The 25032-nt window shown below is 40.5% G+C and overlaps 1 protein-coding gene across 2 annotated transcripts; it reads right to left on the bottom strand.

Moving 5' to 3' along the window:
* Positions 1-9704: 9704 nt before the first annotated feature.
* On the bottom strand, positions 9705-18952 carry elovl5 (ELOVL fatty acid elongase 5). 2 transcript variants are annotated; one of them, XM_060871901.1, is made up of 8 exons: positions 18855-18952; positions 16940-17004; positions 15332-15519; positions 14065-14142; positions 13218-13389; positions 11715-11839; positions 11122-11256; positions 9705-10056 (listed from the first exon to the last, which is right to left on the bottom strand). In XM_060871901.1, the coding sequence occupies exons 2-8, from the start codon at positions 16995-16997 to the stop codon at positions 9928-9930; spliced, it is 885 nt and encodes a 294-aa protein (XP_060727884.1). In that variant the 5' UTR covers positions 16998-17004; positions 18855-18952; the 3' UTR covers positions 9705-9927. The 2 variants fall into 2 exon arrangements, with proteins under 2 accessions (XP_060727884.1, XP_060727885.1); XM_060871902.1 differs by lacking the exon at positions 18855-18952 and adding an exon at positions 17241-17262.
* Between the last annotated feature and the right edge of the window lie 6080 nt (positions 18953-25032).

Below are 25032 nucleotides of genomic sequence, written 5' to 3'. Positions count from 1 at the left end.
TGGTTTATTTACCTTCTTACTGGACAGTTGAATGCACACTCGCATTTAATATTAAGGACAAATAATAATAGAATCCACTAATAGTCGAATATGACCGTGTGAACAAGGTCTATGAAACAGGTGAAAAATTGTAAAGAGTAATCTGGAACTTTTGCCATGTCCTTAATTATGTTGGCTTTGTAGAAGCCAACATTCTGATTTCCTTTATAAGCTTATTATTATTATTATTATTATTATTATTATTATTATTAGCCACAAATTTATCAAGAGTAACTCGTCCTAGGGCTTTCGAGCCACATGCACCAAATTCGGATATGTCGTAGACCCTGGTCTGAAGTTTGTTGCTCCTACTTTTCTAAGCGATCGGAATTCCGGCATTCCCGGTACAGAAGCTCAAAGTGGCCTTTTTTCGTATCCACTTCCATTATAAATTTTGGAGGTTTATAACTCGGCAAGTTTTCGAGCGATTTACACCAAACTCGGACAGGTTCTTTAGGACGTTACTCCGGACAAAGTTCCGGACTCGGCGTCCCGACGGAACTTTCGGTTTTCCCGTAGTCGACGATGGAACGTCCCATAGACTTGAATGGGGAATTCCTAAAATTCCTCTAAGCTTTCACACACGCAGCGTGCGCAGAGCTCAGGCACGGCTTCTCTCCTGTGTTCTATGCAGTATAATAATAAGTAGAATCCCATAATGACTGCAGTATTGACATGAAATGTCCAAACCCTCAGTAGCCACTTTTTGCCAAAAGTATTGGCACCCCACCGGGTATACTGGTGACGTCACGTGTAGCCCCGCCCCCAGAATAAGCGAAATCAAAAATGAGCACAATATGGACATGTCATATATCAAAACACTCAGCCCAATGAGGGGAACTGCCCCACGTGTATTTTGGTCACGTCACGTGACGTCACGTGTAGCCCCGCCCCCAAAATAAGCGAAATCAAAAATTTGCACAACATGGACATGTGACATATAAAAACACTCAGCACAATGAGGGGAACTGCCCCACGTGTATTTTGGTCACGTCACGTGACGTCACGTGTAGCCCCGCCCCCAAAATAAGCGAAATCAAAAATTAGCACAACATGGACATGTGACATATAAAAACACTCAGCACAATGAGGGGAACTGCCCCACGTGTATTTTGGTCACGTCACGTGACGTCACGTGTAGCCCCGCCCCCAAAATAAGCGAAATCAAAAATTAGCACAACATGGACATGTGACATATCAAAACACTCAGCACAATGAGGGGAAGTGCCTCACGTGTGTTATGGTCACGTCACGTCACGTGTCGTCACGTGTCATCACGTGAAAATAAAAAATTTGCACAACATGGACATGTGACATATCAAAACACTCAGCACAATGAGGGGAACTGCCTCATGGGTATTCGGATCATGTCACATGCTCATGTCCGCTCGCCTCCAAAAGTATTGGCACCCTAGCGGTCCAGTAGCTTTCACAATCTTTCTGTCCACTTGCCTCCAAAAGTAACACTAACCCTTATGTCCACTCGCCTCCAAAAAGCACCGGCCTTTGCGAATACTTGCACCGTCAAAGCCAACATCAAAGTTTGTCTCGACGAACTTTACAAATCTAGTTATTATTATTCTTCTTAGCCACAAATTTATCAAGAGTAACTCGTCCTAGGGCTTTCGAGCCACATGCACCAAATTCGGATATGTCGTAGACCCTGGTCTGAAGTTTGTTGCTATTACTTTTCTAAGCGATCGGAATTCCGGCATTCCCGGTACGGAAGCTCAAAGTGGCCTTTTTTCGTATCCACTTCCATTATAAATTTTGGAGGTTTATAACTCGGCAAGTTTTCGAGCGATTTACACCAAACTCGGACAGGTTCTTTAGGACGTTACTCCGGACAAAGTTCCGGACTCGGCGTCCCGACGGAACTTTCGGTTTTCCCGTAGTCGACGATGGAACGTCCCATAGACTTGAATGGGGAATTCCTAAAATTCCTCTAAGCTTTCACACACGCAGCGTGCGCAGAGCTCAGGCACGGCTTCTCTCCTGTGTTCTATGCAGTATAATAATAAGTAGAATCCCATAATGACTGCAGTATTGACATGAAATGTCCAAACCCTCAGTAGCCACTTTTTGCCAAAAGTATTGGCACCCCACCGGGTATACTGGTGACGTCACGTGTAGCCCCGCCCCCAAAATAAGCGAAATCAAAAAATTTGCACAACATGGACATGTGACATATCAAAACACTCAGCACAATGAGGGGAACTGCCCCACGTGTATTTTGGTCACGTCACGTGACGTCACGTGTAGCCCCGCCCCCAAAATAAGCGAAATCAAAAATTAGCACAACATGGACATGTGACATATCAAAACACTCAGCACAATGAGGGGAAGTGCCTCACGTGTGTTATGGTCACGTCACGTCACGTGTCGTCACGTGTCATCACGTGAAAATAAAAAATTTGCACAACATGGACATGTGACATATCAAAACACTCAGCACAATGAGGGGAACTGCCTCATGGGTATTCGGATCATGTCACATGCTCATGTCCGCTCGCCTCCAAAAGTATTGGCACCCTAGCGGTCCAGTAGCTTTCACAATCTTTCTGTCCACTTGCCTCCAAAAGTAACACTAACCCTTATGTCCACTCGCCTCCAAAAAGCACCGGCCTTTGCGAATACTTGCACCGTCAAAGCCAACATCAAAGTTTGTCTCGACGAACTTTACAAATCTAGTTATTATTATTCTTCTTAGCCACAAATTTATCAAGAGTAACTCGTCCTAGGGCTTTCGAGCCACATGCACCAAATTCGGATATGTCGTAGACCCTGGTCTGAAGTTTGTTGCTCCTACTTTTCTAAGCGATCGGAATTCCGGCATTCCCGGTACAGAAGCTCAAAGTGGCCTTTTTTCGTATCCACTTCCATTATAAATTTTGGAGGTTTATAACTCGGCAAGTTTTCGAGCGATTTACACCAAACTCGGACAGGTTCTTTAGGACGTTACTCCGGACAAAGTTCCGGACTCGGCGTCCCGACGGAACTTTCGGTTTTCCCGTAGTCGACGATGGAACGTCCCATAGACTTGAATGGGGAATTCCTAAAATTCCTCTAAGCTTTCACACACGCAGCGTGCGCAGAGCTCAGGCACGGCTTCTCTCCTGTGTTCTATGTAGTGTAATAATAAGTAGAATCCCATAATGACTGCAGTATTGACATGAAATGTCCAAACCCTCAGTAGCCACTTTTTGCCAAAAGTATTGGCACCCCACCGGGTATACTGGTGACGTCACGTGTAGCCCCGCCCCCAGAATAAGCGAAATCAAAAATGAGCACAATATGGACATGTCATATATCAAAACACTCAGCCCAATGAGGGGAACTGCCCCACGTGTATTTTGGTCACGTCACGTGACGTCACGTGTATAGCCCCGCCCCAAAAATAAGCGAAATCAAAAATTTGCACAACATGGACATGTGACATATCAAAACACTCAGCCCAATGAGGGGAAGTGCCTCACGTGTGTTATGGTCACGTCACGTCACGTGTCGTCACGTGTCATCACGTGAAAATAAAACATTTGCACAACATGGACATGTGACATATCAAAACACTCAACACAATGAGGGGAACTGCCCCACGTGTATTTTGGTAACGTCACGTGACGTCACGTGTAGCCCCGCCCCCAAAATAAGCGAAATCAAAAATTTGCACAACATGGACATGTGACATATCAAAACACTCAGCACAATGAGGGGAACTGCCCCACGTGTATTTTGGTTCACGTCACGTGACGTCACGTGTAGCCCCGCCCCCAAAATAAGCGAAATCAAAAATTAGCACAACATGGACATGTGACATATAAAAACACTCAGCACAATGAGGGGAACTGCCCCACGTGTATTTTGGTCACGTCACGTGACGTCACGTGTAGCCCCGCCCCCAAAATAAGCGAAATCAAAAATTAGCACAACATGGACATGTGACATATCAAAACACTCAGCCCAATGAGGGGAAGTGCCTCACGTGTGTTATGGTCACGTCACGTCACGTGTCGTCACGTGTCATCACGTGAAAATAAAAAATTTGCACAACATGGACATGTGACATATCAAAACACTCAGCACAATGAGGGGAACTGCCTCATGGGTATTCGGATCATGTCACATGCTCATGTCCGCTCGCCTCCAAAAGTATTGGCACCCTAGCGGTCCAGTAGCTTTCACAATCTTTCTGTCCACTTGCCTCCAAAAGTAACACTAACCCTTATGTCCACTCGCCTCCAAAAAGCACCGGCCTTTGCGAATACTTGCACCGTCAAAGCCAACATCAAAGTTTGTCTCGACGAACTTTACAAATCTAGTTATTATTATTCTTCTTAGCCACAAATTTATCAAGAGTAACTCGTCCTAGGGCTTTCGAGCCACATGCACCAAATTCGGATATGTCGTAGACCCTGGTCTGAAGTTTGTTGCTATTACTTTTCTAAGCGATCGGAATTCCGGCATTCCCGGTACGGAAGCTCAAAGTGGCCTTTTTTCGTATCCACTTCCATTATAAATTTTGGAGGTTTATAACTCGGCAAGTTTTCGAGCGATTTACACCAAACTCGGACAGGTTCTTTAGGACGTTACTCCGGACAAAGTTCCGGACTCGGCGTCCCGACGGAACTTTCGGTTTTCCCGTAGTCGACGATGGAACGTCCCATAGACTTGAATGGGGAATTCCTAAAATTCCTCTAAGCTTTCACACACGCAGCGTGCGCAGAGCTCAGGCACGGCTTCTCTCCTGTGTTCTATGCAGTATAATAATAAGTAGAATCCCATAATGACTGCAGTATTGACATGAAATGTCCAAACCCTCAGTAGCCACTTTTTGCCAAAAGTATTGGCACCCCACCGGGTATACTGGTGACGTCACGTGTAGCCCCGCCCCCAGAATAAGCGAAATCAAAAATGAGCACAATATGGACATGTGACATATCAAAACACTCAGCCCAATGAGGGGAACTGCCCCACGTGTATTTTGGTCACGTCACGTGACGTCACGTGTATAGCCCCGCCCCCAAAATAAGCGAAATCAAAAATTTGCACAACATGGACATGTGACATATCAAAACACTCAGCCCAATGAGGGGAAGTGCCTCACGTGTGTTATGGTCACGTCACGTCACGTGTCGTCACGTGTCATCACGTGAAAATAAAAAATTTGCACAACATGGACATGTGACATATCAAAACACTCAACACAATGAGGGGAACTGCCCCACGTGTATTTTGGTAACGTCACGTGACGTCACGTGTAGCCCCGCCCCCAAAATAAGCGAAATCAAAAAATTTGCACAACATGGACATGTGACATATCAAAACACTCAGCACAATGAGGGGAACTGCCCCACGTGTATTTTGGTCACGTCACGTGACGTCACGTGTAGCCCCGCCCCCAAAATAAGCGAAATCAAAAATTAGCACAACATGGACATGTGACATATCAAAACACTCAGCACAATGAGGGGAAGTGCCTCACGTGTGTTATGGTCACGTCACGTCACGTGTCGTCACGTGTCATCACGTGAAAATAAAAAATTTGCACAACATGGACATGTGACATATCAAAACACTCAGCACAATGAGGGGAACTGCCTCATGGGTATTCGGATCATGTCACATGCTCATGTCCGCTCGCCTCCAAAAGTATTGGCACCCTAGCGGTCCAGTAGCTTTCACAATCTTTCTGTCCACTTGCCTCCAAAAGTAACACTAACCCTTATGTCCACTCGCCTCCAAAAAGCACCGGCCTTTGCGAATACTTGCACCGTCAAAGCCAACATCAAAGTTTGTCTCGACGAACTTTACAAATCTAGTTATTATTATTCTTCTTAGCCACAAATTTATCAAGAGTAACTCGTCCTAGGGCTTTCGAGCCACATGCACCAAATTCGGATATGTCGTAGACCCTGGTCTGAAGTTTGTTGCTATTACTTTTCTAAGCGATCGGAATTCCGGCATTCCCGGTACGGAAGCTCAAAGTGGCCTTTTTTCGTATCCACTTCCATTATAAATTTTGGAGGTTTATAACTCGGCAAGTTTTCGAGCGATTTACACCAAACTCGGACAGGTTCTTTAGGACGTTACTCCGGACAAAGTTCCGGACTCGGCGTCCCGACGGAACTTTCGGTTTTCCCGTAGTCGACGATGGAACGTCCCATAGACTTGAATGGGGAATTCCTAAAATTCCTCTAAGCTTTCACACAAGCAGCGTGCGCAGAGCTCAGGCACGGCTTCTCTCCTGTGTTCTATGCAGTATAATAATAAGTAGAATCCCATAATGACTGCAGTATTGACATGAAATGTCCAAACCCTCAGTAGCCACTTTTTGCCAAAAGTATTGGCACCCCACCGGGTATACTGGTGACGTCACGTGTAGCCCCGCCCCCAGAATAAGCGAAATCAAAAATGAGCACAATATGGACATGTCATATATCAAAACACTCAGCCCAATGAGGGGAACTGCCCCACGTGTATTTTGGTCACGTCACGTGACGTCACGTGTATAGCCCCGCCCCCAAAATAAGCGAAATCAAAAATTTGCACAACATGGACATGTGACATATCAAAACACAGCCCAATGAGGGGAAGTGCCTCACGTGTGTTATGGTCACGTCACGTCACGTGTCATCACGTGTCATCACGTGAAAATAAAAAATTTGCACAACATGGACATGTGACATATCAAAACACTCAACACAATGAGGGGAACTGCCCCACGTGTATTTTGGTAACGTCACGTGACGTCACGTGTAGCCCCGCCCCCAAAATAAGCGAAATCAAAAATTAGCACAACATGGACATGTGACATATCAAAACACTCAGCACAATGAGGGGAACTGCCCCACGTGTATTTTGGTCACGTCACGTGACGTCACGTGTAGCCCCGCCCCCAAAATAAGCGAAATCAAAAATTAGCACAACATGGACATGTCATATATCAAAACACTCAGCCCAATGAAGGGAAGTGCCTCACGTGTGTTATGGTCACGTCACGTCACGTGTCGTCACGTGTCATCACGTGAAAATAAAAAATCTGCACAACACGGACATGTGACATATCAAAACACTCAGCCCAATGAGGGGAAGTGCCTCACGTGTGTTATGGTCACGTCACGTCACGTGTCGTCACGTGTCATCACGTGAAAATAAAAAATTTGCACAACATGGACATGTGACATATCAAAACACTCAGCACAATGAGGGGAACTCATGGGCCTCATGGGTATTCGGATCATGTCACATGCTCATGTCCGCTCGCCTCCAAAAGTATTGGCACCCTAGCGGTCCATTAGCTTTCACAATCTTTCTGTCCACTTGCCTCCAAAAGTAACACTAACCCTTATGTCCACTCGCCTCCAAAAAGCACCGGCCTTTGCGAATACTTGCACCGTCAAAGCCAACATCAAAGTTTGTCTCGACGAACTTTACAAATCTAGTTAACTTTAGAATTAATTTGACGTCACATTTGCATAGCGTTATTTTTTAACTTTGTCCTTCAGGATTAACCAGTTTTACCTAATTTATCACAAACTAGTGAAGAAAAAAATTGGATTTGCTCATTTTCAACAATGTTCAATTGGCTTAAGAGGAACATTAATGTCTTCACTTTACTTGCTGAGATTTTGTCTGAACTGTGCATAAGAAAACCCGTTTTATAACATTGTTTGTTTATAGGTCATATGTCCAGTACACGTGACAGGATAAACACTAATGCTTTTATTTATTCACATTAACAACACACTTAGGGTAGCTTTTAAATGGAATAAACACAGAGAAGATGCTAGTTGAAAATGCTAGCAACCATGCTTTGTTTTTAAAGCAATAGAGACAGCAAATCCACAGATAGTGGTACATTTAATATTTTACAAAACGCATTCACTGAAATACACTCCTATAAACACCAAACATTGAGGTGAAGACCAAATCACCTTCTAAGTCTCTCAACCAAGACCAGGATTTATAAGTGAACCAATGTTGTGCTGCTCCAATATAATTCTCTGATTTGCTAAGTCACTAAAGCAAGAATATGCAAATTAAGGTTTTCCTAATGAAGTAGTCAGTTAATAAAAATAACTGGATTAGATTTATGCACATAAATGGAATAGAATGTTATATTTTAAGGCATAAACTATAGACTGTGTTGAAGCTTGTAAATAATGTTCGAGGTTTATGAACCTCCTTGTTTATTATTAATGATCGACAGCATTATACTTCAGACAAGGCTATAACTAAAGATCTGAGCAAAATTTTATTACTTTTATTACATTAGAAATCTTTTTTGATTGGAGTTCATTTGTATTTTTGTTGTTTATAACAGACTGTTCAAAGGACACATTGAATATTAGAGCTCTAATCTCTAATTATCAGTTATCTAACAATTCAAAAGGTACAACAGTGAAGTTTTAATCTAGTCTAATATTAAGGGACAAAGTTTGCTTATTCTGTCAGTTTTTTTACTCAAGTGTTTAGCTACTGGATAGCTTAGCATCATTTAGCTTGTTAGCTGCTAATGAAACATGAAGCGCTAGCATGTACCATACAAGTCACATGCTTCTCAACTCAAGACACATTCATTCATTCATTCATCTTCTACCGCTTATCCGAACTACCTCGGGTCACGGGGAGCCTGTGCCTATCTCAGGCGTCATCGGGCATCAAGGCAGGATACACCCTGGACGGAGTGCCAACCCATCGCAGGGCACACACACACTCATTCACTCACGCAATCACACACTAGGGACAATTTTTCCAGAGATGCCGATCAACCTACCATGCATGTCTTTGGACCGGGGGAGGAAACCGGAGTACCCGGAGGAAACCCCGAGGCACGGGGAGAACATGCAAACTCCACACACACAAGGTGGAGGCGGGAATCGAACCTCGACCCTGGAGGTGTGAGGCGAACGTGCTAACCACTAAGCCACCGTGCCCCCCTACTCAAGACACAATAAAACAATATTAGCTCTCTTTAAACCTGATGATTTTTTATGGCTGTAATATTCATACAGCATATTTTGTGTGCTTTAAAAATTTACAATATCCTTACAAATGAGTGCATACGTATACAGGTTTGAGGCTAAAGGTTTGAGATCACACTGAAAAAAACAAAAAAAAGTTTTAAAACTATTGAAGATTTAAATGAAAGCAAATTTGAGGTGATGTTTGACCATGTTAAAAAAATTAAATAATGCATCTATAACATAGACCTACAAAAAAAAAAAGTAAAAAAAAAAACTACAATTATTGTTTCTGCAATATATATTTTGTTGCATATTTTTCCATTTTGTGTTAAATCAGTCTCATCCATTAAACAATCACTGAACATGTTTAGCAGCTGTGGAAATCCTTTACAAGGTAAAATTTTGAAATTCGGTACATGTACTAGGTCTGTATCATGTTTCTCTTTTGCATACATTGTGCATATTATCTACTTCCTATTGACCATCAACCTGACACTATGATTTATGATGGAAAATCTTGGATATTTGGCTTACGTCCATTTCACTATGGCGGACCAAAACAAGGTTAGAAAGTAACTAAAACTGTATTTCTACAGAATTTTGCTGAAATATCTTACAATTTACGATTATAAAATGGGTTTTCCAGCCACCACGCATAAAAGACAGTAATATAATGAAAAACATTCTACATAACTCAGATCCTGTTACGACTTATATTTTAATTTCAGTGTATTTTTCCTCATATTGTCTTTTGAATTCAATATGAACAATAGTAGGACACAAAAGTGTGCAAAATTTTATCTCATATCAACAGTAAAATAGATTTAGTTTGATTTAACTTCTCGCTCTGCTGTGTGTAGCCTGGGGATAGCACATTCACAGAAAGATTACACATGGTGAAACTGGACGAATAGACCGGTCCTCAGTCTGTTCTCGCTTTCCTGTGCTTTGCAGCATTTGTATGACTCGCACCGTTTGAGTGGCCGTTCACAGATTTAATGCCGTTGTGCCGGGGATCCTTTTTTGCTGCAGTGCCCTTCTTCTTATAAGTCTGATGATAAAGAATAAAGAACAACAACATCATGATCTTGGCACAGATTTGTAACTTAGAATGTAAACTAATGCACTGATTCTGAAATTTGGCTCCTTCAAGATGCCTCATTTGCCGTTGATCGTTTTTTATATCGTTGATATGTCAAGAGACATTTTTATCATTTTATGGATGGAATCCCTTCCCGTTTCTGTCATGGGAAAATATTCAGGATGTAATTCACAAAATGATAATAGAGAGGCTGAAGAGGAAATGACTGTTTAAAGTTGTACATTATGTTGCGGAAAGCATCTGACACCTTACCATCGCACTCAAATGTAAGCGTTCCCTAAACTGTTGCCACAAAGTTGGAAGCTCGAGTTGTCTAGAATGTCTGTAGCTTTACAATTTCCCTTCACTGCAACTAAAGAGCTCAAACCTTTTATAAAGAGTTTTATGAGATATGGCTTGCCAAGGTTTAAGTGGAAAAACTTGAGTGGCCTCCACAGAGCCCTGAACTCAATGCCACTGAACACCTTTGGGATAAGTTGGAATGCTGAAATCATCCCAGGCTTCCTCTGTGTCTGCTCTCACTGATGCTCTTGTAGCTGAATGAATACAAATCCCCACAGCCACACTCCAAAATCTAGTGGAAAGCCTTCCCACAATAGTGGAGTTTATTATAACGGTAAATGTGGGAATGAGACTGGAATGGGATGTTCAACAAGCACAAACAGATGTGATATTTCGGTGCCAAAACTTTGGCCATATTGTGTAAGTGGAGAAAAAGTACAGCGTTCCTTTAAAAAAAAAAATAAATAAAAAAAAAATAAAATAAAAAAAAAAAGCATATTGTCTTTTAGTCCTTACACATTTAATATCGTACTGTAAAAGTGAAATATTTTTGCAGTCAGGACTCATCCTATGACAAACTGTAGTAAAGCTAAACTTCAGGACCTTTATGTGTCCTTATGTTACATATACTTTAAAGTGTAACAAAATGTTGTCTAAACCATTTTACTGCATCAGCTGTCCATTTCATTGCCACAAAAATCAAACCACACAGGTACATACGTGGATTCTTACCTGTATGTAGAAGTTTAAGAAGAAAATAATAAGGGTGATCATATAACTGATCTGGAAATACAGCCAACCCTTTGGGAAACCGCAGGGCCACACCACAGCGCAGGATGTCTGGATCATGGTCAGGACAAACTGGAGCTGTTAAAGCAATGCTACAAGGTAAGATGTGTGTTTCATATAAACCGTGCTGTGATACACTTGAGATGTAAAATGATGTATTATGAGCATTAATACTTTATATTAACATGACTGACAGTTATCATATCATTAGCCATTGGTGGCTCAGAGGATAATGATTCAGTCTGCTGAATTCAAACCCCTATCACATCTACACTGCTACTGCTGGGTCTTTGATCCAGGCTCTTATCTGCTCAGCTGTATTTTATCTGGATTGTCAGTCAGGTCAGTAAAAGCAAATAATCAATGTCTTTAAAGTGTTTTAGGTTGGAAATCTATCATTGCAAAATGCACACAAAATGTCATGCGACAGGGAATACATTTTTGTTAATGTATATTTCATCTCTTTTTATATTGCACAACAAACCACATAATCGCTGTAGCATAAATAGGAGTGATTAAAATAAAGTGCAGCTCACCAGCTGTCCTTGGGTAATATACTTCTTCCACCACAGGTACGGCTGAATGGCAGGAATAGCTGAGAGCCCGTAGTAAGAATACATTAGCACATGGATGAAGCTGTTAAAGGTGGCACCAAAATAGGCTGGTAAAAGAGAGAGAGAGAGAGAGAGAGAGAGAGAGAGAGAGAGAGAGAGAGAGAGAGAGAGAGAGAGAGAGAGAGAGAGAGAGAGAGAGAGAGAGAGAGAGAGAGAGAGAGAGAGAGAGAGAGAGAGAGAGAGAGAGAGAGAGAGAGAGAGAGAGAGAGAGATAGAAAGTTTTATGGATAATATATCTGTTTGCTTTTGAAAAAATTTTATATTTAAGTAACACTGGAACATCTGGATCTGTAGCTGTGTCTGTCTGTTGCTTCAAATGTTTAGATCCGTATGCATATTCATTTAATATACAACATGATTTTTCTTCTTATTATTAAATATAAACTACTTCAGAAATGCCAGCACGTGTCAGAAACGGGTGCCTCTGGAGAAAACAGAATCCTGACCCAAATGCAAGGACAGAATAAACATGAGGAGAAAAACTACAATACAAAGCAAGTTACAAGAACCAAAAAACATGAACGGGAGAACACCAGGTAACAAACAATGCACAACAACAGGGACTCAAAAAGCAAAAGAACACAAACAGGTATAAATAGAAAGGGTGGCAGGAAAGGGATAAGGATCAGGCAGGACAAACACACGTGAGAACACAAAACCAAACAAAAGCACATGGCACAAAACAGAAAACTAACAAAATTGTCTAAGCAATCATAACAGCATGTGGCATGAATTTTGGCTCACACAGTTCCTCAACCTCTGCAACCTATACCACTCTAGTTCAAAACTATAGGTGTGTGTGACTTTTTGTAATCTTTCCCAAAGTATAATCCCTAGCAGCCCAATTTAAATCCCTGTGAGCCTGACCAAGCCATCACTAAGGATGAATGAATGAACCGTGTAAATGCATCGTGCAGCCAATACAAATCACATTTACCTTCACATTAATGAATGCATTTAGTTTCTTCCACTTTCCATATGAAAGTCTCCCTATCTAAATGCAAGACGGTGTAATCTAATCTCAACCGGGAAAAAAAAATATATATATATAGTTAATATATAATATATAGCTGATTTTTCCACTCCTTTTCTTATTGGTAATTGCATTCATTTAAAACACACATGCCAAATGATATATTCAATTTTGGTTCCAAAACTATATAGCTGTTGACATCCAGCAGAATTTATTGTACATCAGAATGCTGACTTTGCCTGTAGTCCTTGGAGAGGTTGTGTGAAGGTTTGTTATTATAAAGCCCAACTGATAAGATAGTGTGACCTAGATTTTACGAGACAGAGTGTTTGATATCATATGATAGCATACAGACCTGCACCTTGCATACTGAGCTTCTGTAAAGGGTGCATTCATTTCCCTGTTGACTTAAAATAGGAACATGTTTCTATTCTTTTTCCCCCCCCACTCACAGTGTCCACATGGCACCCAGTTCATGACGAACCACCAGATGTTCAGCATGGTGAAATGGTGGTAGATGTGCAGGAAGGTGATCTGGTGGTTGTTTTTGCGCAGGATGAAGAAGAAGGTATCCATAAACTCGATGAGCTTGGAGAAGTAGTACCACCACAGCACGTTTATAACCTGCAGAGAAACGTTGGTGATTACACATCGCAATAAACTGCAGAAACTCATAGAAAATAAAACATGCGCTGAGGAATATAAGAGCTCACAGATGATTGTAATTGGCTAGTCTCTCTGACTGTCTGTGATTGTTGACAGGAGAGTAATGATCTTCCTTCCACCCAGGTAGCAGAGCTAGTTCATAGCCAGCCATATAAAATACATAAGCATTTACAAGATTTATGTAAAATATGCCTCCTCGAAAGTAGGAAAGTGTTTTGACATTTTTAATAACAAATTTAAATTTGACTGAGAGAATTACAAAAATTTGGAATTACAAAAATTCCAACAACAAATGTACACTGTGTACTGAATATAGGCTTCCTCTATAAAACTGCTGCAACCAAACAAGTTTACACCTGTGTGTGTGTGTGTGTGTGTGTGATACCAAGCTGTCTTGTCTGCTGATTCGGACTAAAGTTCACTACACTGTGGTTGACTGTACGCCTTTCACAGAGTAGCCAATGATGACATGAATCTGGCAACCACACCAGCGCCACCCGCAGCACTGCTCAACGAGACCGCCTTATGCTGTTTGTTGTCTCAGGAGGAAGTGACTACTATGTAGGAATTTCAGGATGTGACCCAATACGCAACGAATAAGTCACGTTGTACGGTGTGGTGTACATGTTTTACCCTGTTGTCGGCCTCTCCTCCGCTGTGAGTGTCTTGGCAAAAGAAATTATAGCCGCCTTGCCACACAGCAGTCACAAGCTGCAGAGAAACAGGGGACATGAACGCTTTAACAATCCAAAAAGGCTCACAATAATCCCTGTAAATAGGCACCATAGTCAATGAGAAGGCTTTATGCTTGTATTGGAAGCGCATGAGGAAAGTGAGTCACATGTTTAGATCTGTTTATTTCTGCGGTAATAAATGTAATGAACATTTCCAAGTGCTTCGATCTCCCACACTAGACAAGCTGAAGCCATGATTATCACCTTCTATAAGACTATCACCGGCTTTCAAAACAAATAACATCCAAATACCCTACATATCTTCTAAACTGGACATGATTGGAAGCTTTATCCTACATCACCTGATATTATTTGCTTATCACAATATAATTTATTATAAGCTGTTCTTATATCTTTTTTTTAACTACATTTTAACTTTCATAAGCCTCTACATTTAACCCAATTACAATCTAAATAAGGTTTGATTGCATGTGTTTGGCTTAATCTTAAGAAGGACTTTCACCCTTAACTGGTGATCGAACACCAATATTATACCAATTCACTGTGCTGCAAACTCTACATGCATCCACTTCTATTATGAGAGCCATGTGACATAGTAGTGGTGTTGAGAATACAATGAACAGTTACAATGTCGTCAGGATGAAGGGTGACAAACTACTAGATTCAACAGTGGCTCTGTTATACTGGGGAGCATTTTGCTGGCGCTGTTTGGGCCCACTTGTCCCCTTTATAAAGAAGAATCACTGCAAATCAATACGGCGCTATTCTGAGCGATTAAATTTTCATTGAACCTTTCCACCATGACTTCCCCGTGTCCCCTACCACAGGACAGGGAGGCTAATGAAAAAGCATCACAAGGATTAATATAACGTAAATTATATGCCTTGGCCTTTACAATCAGTTCTGGAGCAACACATTACACAGCTCTCTCCACCACGGTCTCCTAAACACCAATTACGAGGCATTCAGCAGGAGAGACTGAGTAATGACACCAAAGTAGTCTGCTTTGAAACCTCTGCTGGAAAATCACTTCATTATGATCAGAGAATCCAGCAAATTTTCCAGCAAAGTGAAAAATACTTCATGTGCTTTCAACTTGTTACGCTGAGGTTCTAATGTCCGCAATATCAGGAATTAAATCAGTATTCATTAACCTTAATAAACCCGAACAGTTTTCTCAAAATCTCTCTTACAGTTTAACCCACCTCATAAAACATGTAAAGGGAGAGAAGTGTGAGCGCCATATTGTACACCACTAAGATCCCTCTGCAGGAGACAGGCTGCCTGTTCCTCATGTACTTTGGCCCCATCCACACAATCAGGAGGTAAATGATGGTGAAGGACAGAGTGGGTAGGTAGTTGTCCAGCAGGAGCCAGCCTCTCACACGAGGATCTGAAACCATCATGAGCAAAAATTTAGCATTTTAAATGATCACACTGCTCAGGCAAATCCAGTCAGAGCAAAGAAAGAAAAACAATCACTGCATAAGCTATAGAAGGCTGCACAACAGAAATAGAAGAGAGATCGAGGTCCGATAATAATCAAATTCATGAGAAGTACTAGTACTGAAAAACAAAGCTGAATTATTCTTTTTAATATCATTTAATTACTTATATTTTAAGATGCAGTTGTCTGTCACGGAGGCTCAAAGGGAGTAAATATAACACAATAAGTAGTACTATAGGTGTATTAATGTCCCTTGTGTTCCAGCAGCAGGATCCTGTGTTTTCATCACTGTGGCCTGAGCAGGGAACTGATCCAGCCACTGAGGGTTTAACTCTCAGAGATGGTCCCAAGCCTGGGAGGGTTGCATCAGTAAGGGCATCCTGCATACAGCCTGTGCCAAAATCAAATGTGCGAATCGAATGATCTGCTTTAGCATTAATTATCATACTGTCTTCAAGGATGTGATACAGATGATAATAAAGCCCAAATAAAGGTTAGTTGTTTAGGATTTCATAGAAGTCATGATCTGCAAAGAGCTTAACACACAATGATGATTCCCCTGGTGAAGCACGGTGGTGGCAGCATCATCATGCAGTATGGATAAAGGCTGTGACTAGGGGTCTAATCAAGATAGAGAGAATTATTCTACCAATTTATTTCGGCACAAAACCTTCAGTTTTTCTCACAGATGAAAAAAATGAAAACGTTTATTTTTCAGAAAATGGGAAAGTTCCCAGGACAATAAAAAGTCCCTGCACAAATAAGACAAATAAAGGAATGGCTTTAGATGAGGAAATCCTACCAGAAACCCGTGGAATGACCTGAAGAGTGCCATGCCCATGAAATCACCTCAGAATTTGAAGTATTTTCACAAGGAAAAGTAGAACAGAATTAGCAAATGAAGAGATATATAGGGCTGGATTGTGAGTAAAAGGTGTGTTACTAAAGTTAAAAATTAGTTAAGTGCTGTGCACACTTGTGCAACCAGGTTATTGTAAAGTTTTATTGTAGGCTTTTTCACTGTTTTCCCTATAAAAACCATCCTGTTTTGGTTCTTGTCTTGAAGTTTGTCGGGTTGCTAATCACATTAAAGTTCGAAAATTAACTAACTTGTGTTTGTGATAATCTGATTTCTTTGTATGATGTTACTGGATGCTTGAATATATCTATCCATCCTTTTTTTTTTTTTTTTTTTTTACACCCACGCTATATAGAGTCGAACAACCTTCAGTTCCAAGTATGCAAAATAGTCAGAAAATGTGCTGCACATGCTTGACTGGAACGTGCCTGTCTTACGTTCCAACACTGATTTGCTTGTACACGAGGCAATACATGGAAATGAAGTCAGGAATGGGAGATAACTTACCCCTCGGACCCATCCATGAGTCAAACTGTTGGTTGAGCCTCTGGTTCAAGATTTCCATTTCTAGCCTGTGCAAAAGAATTTGACATATTTAGTCATTAAACACAATGCAGGGGAAAGCTGATTTTTCCACTCAATGTGTACACAGTAACTAAATCCATCATTTCAAAATAGATTTGATATATATTTTAAGTATGACAACACCACCCACAGGTATGTAAAGTGCAGTGGAAAGCTGAACAAGCTTTACATAAACAAAGACCTAGGACTCTTGCTGTTCTGACTTGTTAAATAAACAACTCACACAGTTTTACACAGGAAGAGAAGTGCACACAGATGAGACAGAGTTGAACTAAACTTGTTCAACCTTTCTAGTTCTGTGCCTAATTAAACAGACAAGAGATGTAGAACAGTATATAATGTGACATTCATTATTATTAGAATCACAGTTTTGCATGTTTGTTAATGCAAACCGCAGCTGAAATCTGTTACATTCAATAGGTGTAGCCAAGAGAATGTGGCTTGCCAAGTGCTACAAAGCACAGCACTATACACACACACACACACACACTACATACAAGAAGCTAAGAGGTACAATTTAAAAAAAGTTTAGCTGTTATGTTAAGTGTATTATTGTATTAATGGCATTGTATCGTGGAACACAATTTCGAAATCAACAAGTAACTTAAAGTGACTTAGAAAGTAAATCATAATATTTAACTCAATAAAATTAAATTAAAAAAGGTCTAACTGGAGTCAAAGTACTTTTATGAAAGAACGGAACAATAACAGAACATAAATACTCAAAATTAGCAGTGCTAAACATTCAGCAATGCAATTATTGACACTTCTGAACTGGGGACCTCAGTAAAATTTAGATTCTGAACACAGCCTGGTTTACATTAACTAGATAAAACAGACCATTTTAAATTGAATTTTAAGATCACTTCAGTTTGAAAGTATGTGAGAGAAAAAAAAAAGGAAAATGCTCTGTAAGAAAGTGTGACACGGGTGGAAAGGAGATCCCATGTGCTCTTTTAATATCAAGTTGACGGAGTGTGATTTCTTTTTTTTGTTATTGAAAGAAATATAAAAAACTTTATAACAAGCCCCAAGATATTGTGAAATATTGTGAAATGTCACTAAGGCTGCTCTGTGCAGTGAATTAAACTGAATTCAATTAAACTTATGTCTGAGCAGTTTATGGAGAAATGAAAGGATAACAATGATGGAGATGGTACTGTGGACCTTACCACATTGTGCTAGTGTGAATGGTGTCCTTAGATGTTCCCAAAAAGGAAAGTACTCATTATTCTTCTTATTATTAGTATTAGTATTATTATTAGTAGTAGTAGTAGTAGTAGCACCAGCATTACTAGAAGTAGTTTATAAGTGGGCTTTTCCTTTTCCATAGTATATGAAGTGGCATGCATCTAACATTTGTATTTTTTTTTAAGAATCGTTTGAGTCACTAATATTACCATATAAGGACATATTATGGCTCTAACAGCAGCAGGTCACGAGAAACAGTAACGGTCAATAACGGTGGAACTTTTGAATTAATCATAAAACCGTTTTTAATTTCGAGAGTTCTCCTCAGTAAACGAGCTCGCGCGCACACACACACACACACACACACACACACACACTTTATTTTAACCTACTATTGCTGACAAGACTCCACTAAAACTCCACAAGGTTTTCAGTGTAACCGTTTAACACGCCTTATAGCTTCGTACAGCCTAAATAAAATGTTCTGAAGAAAAAACGTCACCTGTGAAAGAACTAAATGAAACACGCAACATCACGTGAAGGCTTTGAACACCTCGAGATTTCATCGGAGAAATGGCGAAAAGAATACGAACTAAACCGATTTGTTTTGGAGTTGTTCTTGTTTTGTGAGAAATTACGAACTTACCTCCGTCCTTGGGTCCCTGCTTCTGCCGTTTCAGTCTGAGATAGTGTGTGTGTGTGTGTGACAGAGAGAGAGAGAGAAAGAGAGAGAGAAAGGAGGGATGTGAGAGAGAGAAAAAGGAGGGATGTGAGAGAGAGAGGAGGGATGTGTGTGATAACGGGACAGGTTTAATAGCCTGATGGGACAAAGTCTACTACATTGCTTCAGTATTTGTAGTAAATATAAAATCTAATATTTATTTATTTATTTATTTATTTATTTAAGGCGGAATTAGACGCAATTTCCGACTACACCATGAAGGAAGATCCAGGCAATAAAATCCTGTCCTAAAACCAAACAGTTTCTTGTCTAAACTTAATGTAAGCTAGTTAATTGGTCATCCATGAAATACGCATCACCTGCACACGAAAAACACCTATTACACTTCTGTAATCATTCAATAAGACTAACTAACTGAAAAAAAACGTGTCATTGGACTTTCACAGGGCGTGACGTGGAGGAAAACAATCTACTTTTACAACTTCAACTCAGCCTATGGAAGAAGTACAATTCTCAGCTACTGTTCACTACGGCATTGTGCGGTTTGGGACACAGCCCGAGCTCACACGCTGTATCTGAAATCACCCCATTCGTCACGAGTCTTAACTGACCAATCACTGCGCTGCTCACATAGAGCCGTGGAAAAACAGCCGGCGCGTACTGCGCATGCGTACAGCACTGCAAGTCCAACGCTCTTAAATCAGAATCAGAATCAGGATCAGAATCAGCTTTATTGCCAGGCATGTTTTCACATGCGAGGAAATTTGTTTTAGTGACAGAAGCTCCACAGTGTAACAGAATGACATATACAGTCTAGACGAAATTGTATGTACACATTTACAGGTGTGAAATGTGCAGTTGAAATATACATATACAAATACAGGCAATTGTATGTACAAATTTGCAAGTGTGAAATGTACAATTGAAGTAAACAGTATAGACAATATGTATGTATGTACCGTATGTACAGATGTGCAAGTATGAAATGTGCAAATTGAGGTATACATAGTACAAATGTACAAGTGTGAAACGTGCAATTAGGTGTTGTGTGTTCCATGTGTGTTAATTGTTCATCAGATGGATTGCTTGAGGGAAGAAACTGTTCCTATGTCTGGTCGTTCTGTGCTCAGGGCTCTGTAGCGTCGACCAGATGGCAACAGTTCAAAGAGAGTGTGCTGGATGTGAGGGGTCCAAAGTGATTGACTTTGCCCTTTTGCTCACTCTGGAGAAGTACAGGTCTTGAAGAGTGGGAAGAATTGTGCCAATGGTTCGCTCAGCAGTCCGGACTACCCTCTGTAGTCTCCTGAGGTCGAATTTGGTAGCTGAGCTGAACCAAACAGACACTGAAGTGCAGAGGATGGATTCAATGATTGCAGTGTAGAACTGTTTTAGCAGATCCTGTGGCAGGTTGAACTTCTTCAGCTGAAGAAGGAAGTACAACCTCTGCTGGGCCTTTTTCACAATGGAGTCTATGTGAATGTCCCACTTCAGGTCCTGGGAGATTGTGGTTCCCAGAAATCTGAATGACTCCACTGCTGTAACAATGCTGTCCATGATGGTAAGTGGGGGAAGAGCAGGGGGGTTTCTCCTGAAGTCCACTATCATCACAACTGTCTTGAGCGTGTTCAGCTCCAGGTTGTTAAGGCTGCACCAGACAGCCAGCTGTTCAACCTCCAGTCTGTAAGCAGACTCTTCACCGTCCTGCATGAGGCCGATCATTGTGGTGTCGTCTGCAAACTTCAGGAGCTTGACAGAGGGGTCATTAGAGGTGCAGTCATTCGTGTACAGGGAGAAGAGCAGTGGGGAGAGAACACAGTCCTGGGAGGTGCCAGTGCTGATGGTGCGGGTGCTAGATTTTAGTTTTCCCAGTCGCACTAGCTGCTGACTGTCTGTCAGAAAGCTGGTGATCCACTGACAGACAGAGGAGGGTATGGAGAGCTGGGATAATTTGGGCTGAAGGAGTGATGGGATGATGGTGTTTAAGGCAGAGCTGAAGTCCACAAACAGGATCCTCACATAAGTCCCTGGTCTGTCCAGATGCTGCAGAACATAATGCAGTCCCATATTGACCGCATCATTCACAGACCTGTTTGCTCTGTAGGCAAACTGCAGAGGGTCCAGTAAGGGTCCAGTGATGTCCTTCAGATAAGCCAGAATCAGAATCAGCTTTATCAGAATCAGAATATCAGAATAACTGTGCACAGTATAATGAACAGATTCCTAACTATGCACAGTATATAATGCACAGATTCCTAACCGTGCTAAGTATAATTCACCAATTCCTAACTGTGCACAGTATAATGCACAGATTCCTAACTGTGCTCAGTATAATGCAGAGTCCTAACTGCACAGTATAACGCACAGATTCCTAACCCTAATACACACTAACATGTACAGGACAGGGGTTACTCGTGGATGAGGGTCGAAGCTTGTGCAATGAATGTCCTTGTGTGTGTCAACACACTTGGCTAATAAACCTGATTCTGATTCTGAATAATAGATATTCTAATTATAATAATATATTATAATAACAGGGTTAAAAAAGTGTTTTATGAGAAAAAAAGAATTTAAAAAAATATATTTTTCATGATTCATGGTTTTTTTTCAACGCAACGACAGCAATGTGTATCAGTCATGTTATAGATATGACGCACAAAGTAAACAATTTGATATGTATAGAAATCACTTTATTTGAAGCCATGTACTTAACTGTGCACAGTATAATGCACAGATTACTAACTGTGCTCAGTATAATGCACAGATTCCTAACTGTGCACAGTATAATGCACAGATTCCTAACTGTGCACAGTATAATGCACAGATTCCTAACTGTGCACAGTATAATGCACAGATTCCTAACTGTGCTCAGTATAATGCAGAGTCCTAACTACACAGTATAATGCACAGATTCCTAACTGTGCACAGTATAATGCACAGAGTCCTAACTGTGCACAGTATAATGCACAGATTCCTAACTGTGCTCAGTATAAGGCACAGATTCCTAACTGTGCACAGTATAATGCACAGATTCCTAACTGTACACAATATAATGCACAGATTCCTAACTATGCACAGTATAATGCAGAGTCCTAACTGCACAGTATAATGCACAGATTCCTAACTATGCACAGTATAATGCACAGATTCCTAACTTTACACAATATAATGCACAGATTCCTAACTGTGCTCAGTATAATGCAGAGTCCTAACTGCACAGTATAATGCACAGATTCCTAACTATGCACAGTATAATGCACAGACACCTAACTGTGCACAGTATAACGCACAGATTCCTAACCCTAATACACACTAACATGTACAGGACAGGGGTTACTCGTGGATGAGGGTCGAAGCTTGTGCAATGAATGTCCTTGTGTGTGTCAACACACTTGGCTAATAAACCTGATTCTGATTCTGAATAATAGATATTCTAATTATAATAATATATTATAATAACAGGGTTAAAAAAGTGTTTTATGAGAAAAAAAGAATTTAAAAAAATATATTTTTTCTGGTTATCATGATTCATGGTTTTTTTTCAACGCAACGACAGCAATGTGTATCAGTCATGTTATAGATATGACGCACAAAGTAAACAATTTGATATGTATAGAAATCACTTTATTTGAAGCCATGTACTTAACTGTGCACAGTATAATGCACAGATTCCTAACTGTGCACAGTATAATGCACAGATTCCTAACTGTGCTCAGTATAATGCAGATTCCTAACTGTGCACAGTATAATGCACAGATTCCTAACTGCACAGTATAATGCACAGATTCCTAACTGTGCACAGTATAATGCACAGATTCCTAACTGTGCACAGTATAATGCACAGATTCCTAACTGTGCACAGTATAATGCACAGATTCCTAACTGTGCACAGTATAATGCACAGATTCCTAACTGTGCACAGTATAATGCACAGATTCCTAACTGTGCACAGTATAATGCACAGATTCCTAACTGTGCTCAGTATAATGCACAGATTCCTAACTGTGCACATTATAATGCACAGATTCCTAACTGTGCTCAGTATAATGCAGCATCCTAACTGCACAGTATAATGCACAGATTCCTAACTGTGCACAGTATAATGCACAGAGTCCTAACTGTGCACAGTATAATGCACAGATTCCTAACTGTGCACAGTATAATGCACAGATTCCTAACTGTGCTCAGTATAACGCGCAGATTCCTAACTGTGCACAGTATAATGCACAAATTCCTAACTGTGCACAGTATAATGCACAGAGTCCTAACTGTGCACAGTATAATGCACAGATTCCTAACTGTGCACAGTATAATGCACAGATTCCTAACTGTGCACAGTATAATGCACAGATTCCTAACTGTGCTCAGTATAACGCGCAGATTCCTAACTGTGCACAGTATAATGCACAAATTCCTAACTGTGCACAGTATAATGCACAGAGTCCTAACTGTGCACAGTATAATGCACAGATTCCTAACTGTGCTCAGTATAATGCACAGATTCCTAACTGTGCACAGTATAATGCACAGATTCCTAACTATGCTCAGTATAATGCAGATTCCTACCTGTGCTCAGTATAATGCACAGATTTCTAATTGTGCACAGTATAATGCACAGATTCCTAACTGTGCACAGTATAATGCACAGATTCCTAACTGTTCACAGTATAATTCACAGATTCCTAACTGTGCACAGTATAATGCACAGACTCCTAACCCTAATACACACTAACATGTACAGGACAGGGGTTACTCGTGGATGAGGGTCAAAGCTTGTGCAATGAATGTCCTTGTGTGTGTCAACACACTTGGCTAATAAACCTGATTCTGATTCTGAATAATAGATATTCTAATTATAATACTATATTATAATAACAGGGTTAAAAAAGTGTTTTATGAGAAAAAAAGAATTTAAAAAAATATATTTTTTCTGGTTATCATGATTCATGGTTTTTTTCAACGCAACGACAGCAATGTGTATCAGTCATGTTATAGATATGACGCACAAAGTAAACAATTTGATATGTATAGAAATCACTTTATTTGAAGCCATGTACTTAACTGTGCACAGTATAATGCACAGATTCCTAACTGTGCTCAGTATAATGCACAGATTCCTAACTGTGCTCAGTATAATGCACAGATTCCTAACTGTGCACAGTATAATGCACAAATTCCTAACTGTGCACAGTATAATGCACAGATTCCTAACTGTGCTCAGTATAATGCAGATTCCTAACTGTGCACAGTATAATGCACAGATTCTTAACTGTGCTCAGTATAATGCACCGATTCCTAACTGTGCTCAGTATAATGCAGATTCCTAACTGTGCTCAGTATAATGCACAGATTCCTAACTGTGCACAGTATAATGCACAGATTCCTAACTGTGCTAAGTATAATGCACAGATTCCTAACTGTGCTCAGTATAATGCACAGATTCCTAACTGTGCACAGTATAATGCACAGATTCCTAACTGTGCACAGTATAATGCACAGATTCCTAACTGTGCACAGTATAATGCAGATTCCTAACTGTGCACAGTATAATGCAGAGTCCTAACTGTGCACAGTATAATGCACAGATTCCTAATTGTGCTCAGTATAATGCACAGATTCCTAACTGTGCACATTATAATGCACAAATTCCTAACTGTTCACAGTATAATTTACAGATTCCTAACTGTGCTCAGTATAATGCACATATTCCTAACTGTGCTCAGTATAATGCAGAGTCCTAACTGCACAGTATAATGCACAGATTCCTAACTGTGCACAGTATAATGCACAGATTCCTAACTGTGCACAGTATAATGCTCAGACTCCTAATTTTGCACAGTATAATGCACAGATTCCTAACTGTGCACAGTATAATGCACAGAGTCCTAACTGTGCACAGTATAATGCACAGATTCCTAACTGTGCACAGTATAATGCACAGATTCCTAACTATGCACAGTATAATGCACAGATTCCTAACTGTGCACAGTATAATGCACAGATTCCTAACTATGCACAGTATAATGCACAGATTCCTAACTGTGCACAGTATAATGCAGATTCCTAATTGTGCACATTATAATGCACAAATTCCTAACTGTTCACAGTATAATTCACAGATTCCTAACTGTGTGCAGTATCATGC

Source organism: Tachysurus vachellii, chromosome 6 (assembly GCF_030014155.1).
Source record: "Tachysurus vachellii isolate PV-2020 chromosome 6, HZAU_Pvac_v1, whole genome shotgun sequence".
In the NCBI taxonomy this organism is placed as follows: Eukaryota; Metazoa; Chordata; class Actinopteri; order Siluriformes; family Bagridae; genus Tachysurus; species Tachysurus vachellii.
Note: the sequence above shows the minus strand (reverse complement) of the source record. Positions and strands in the feature narration are given on the sequence as shown.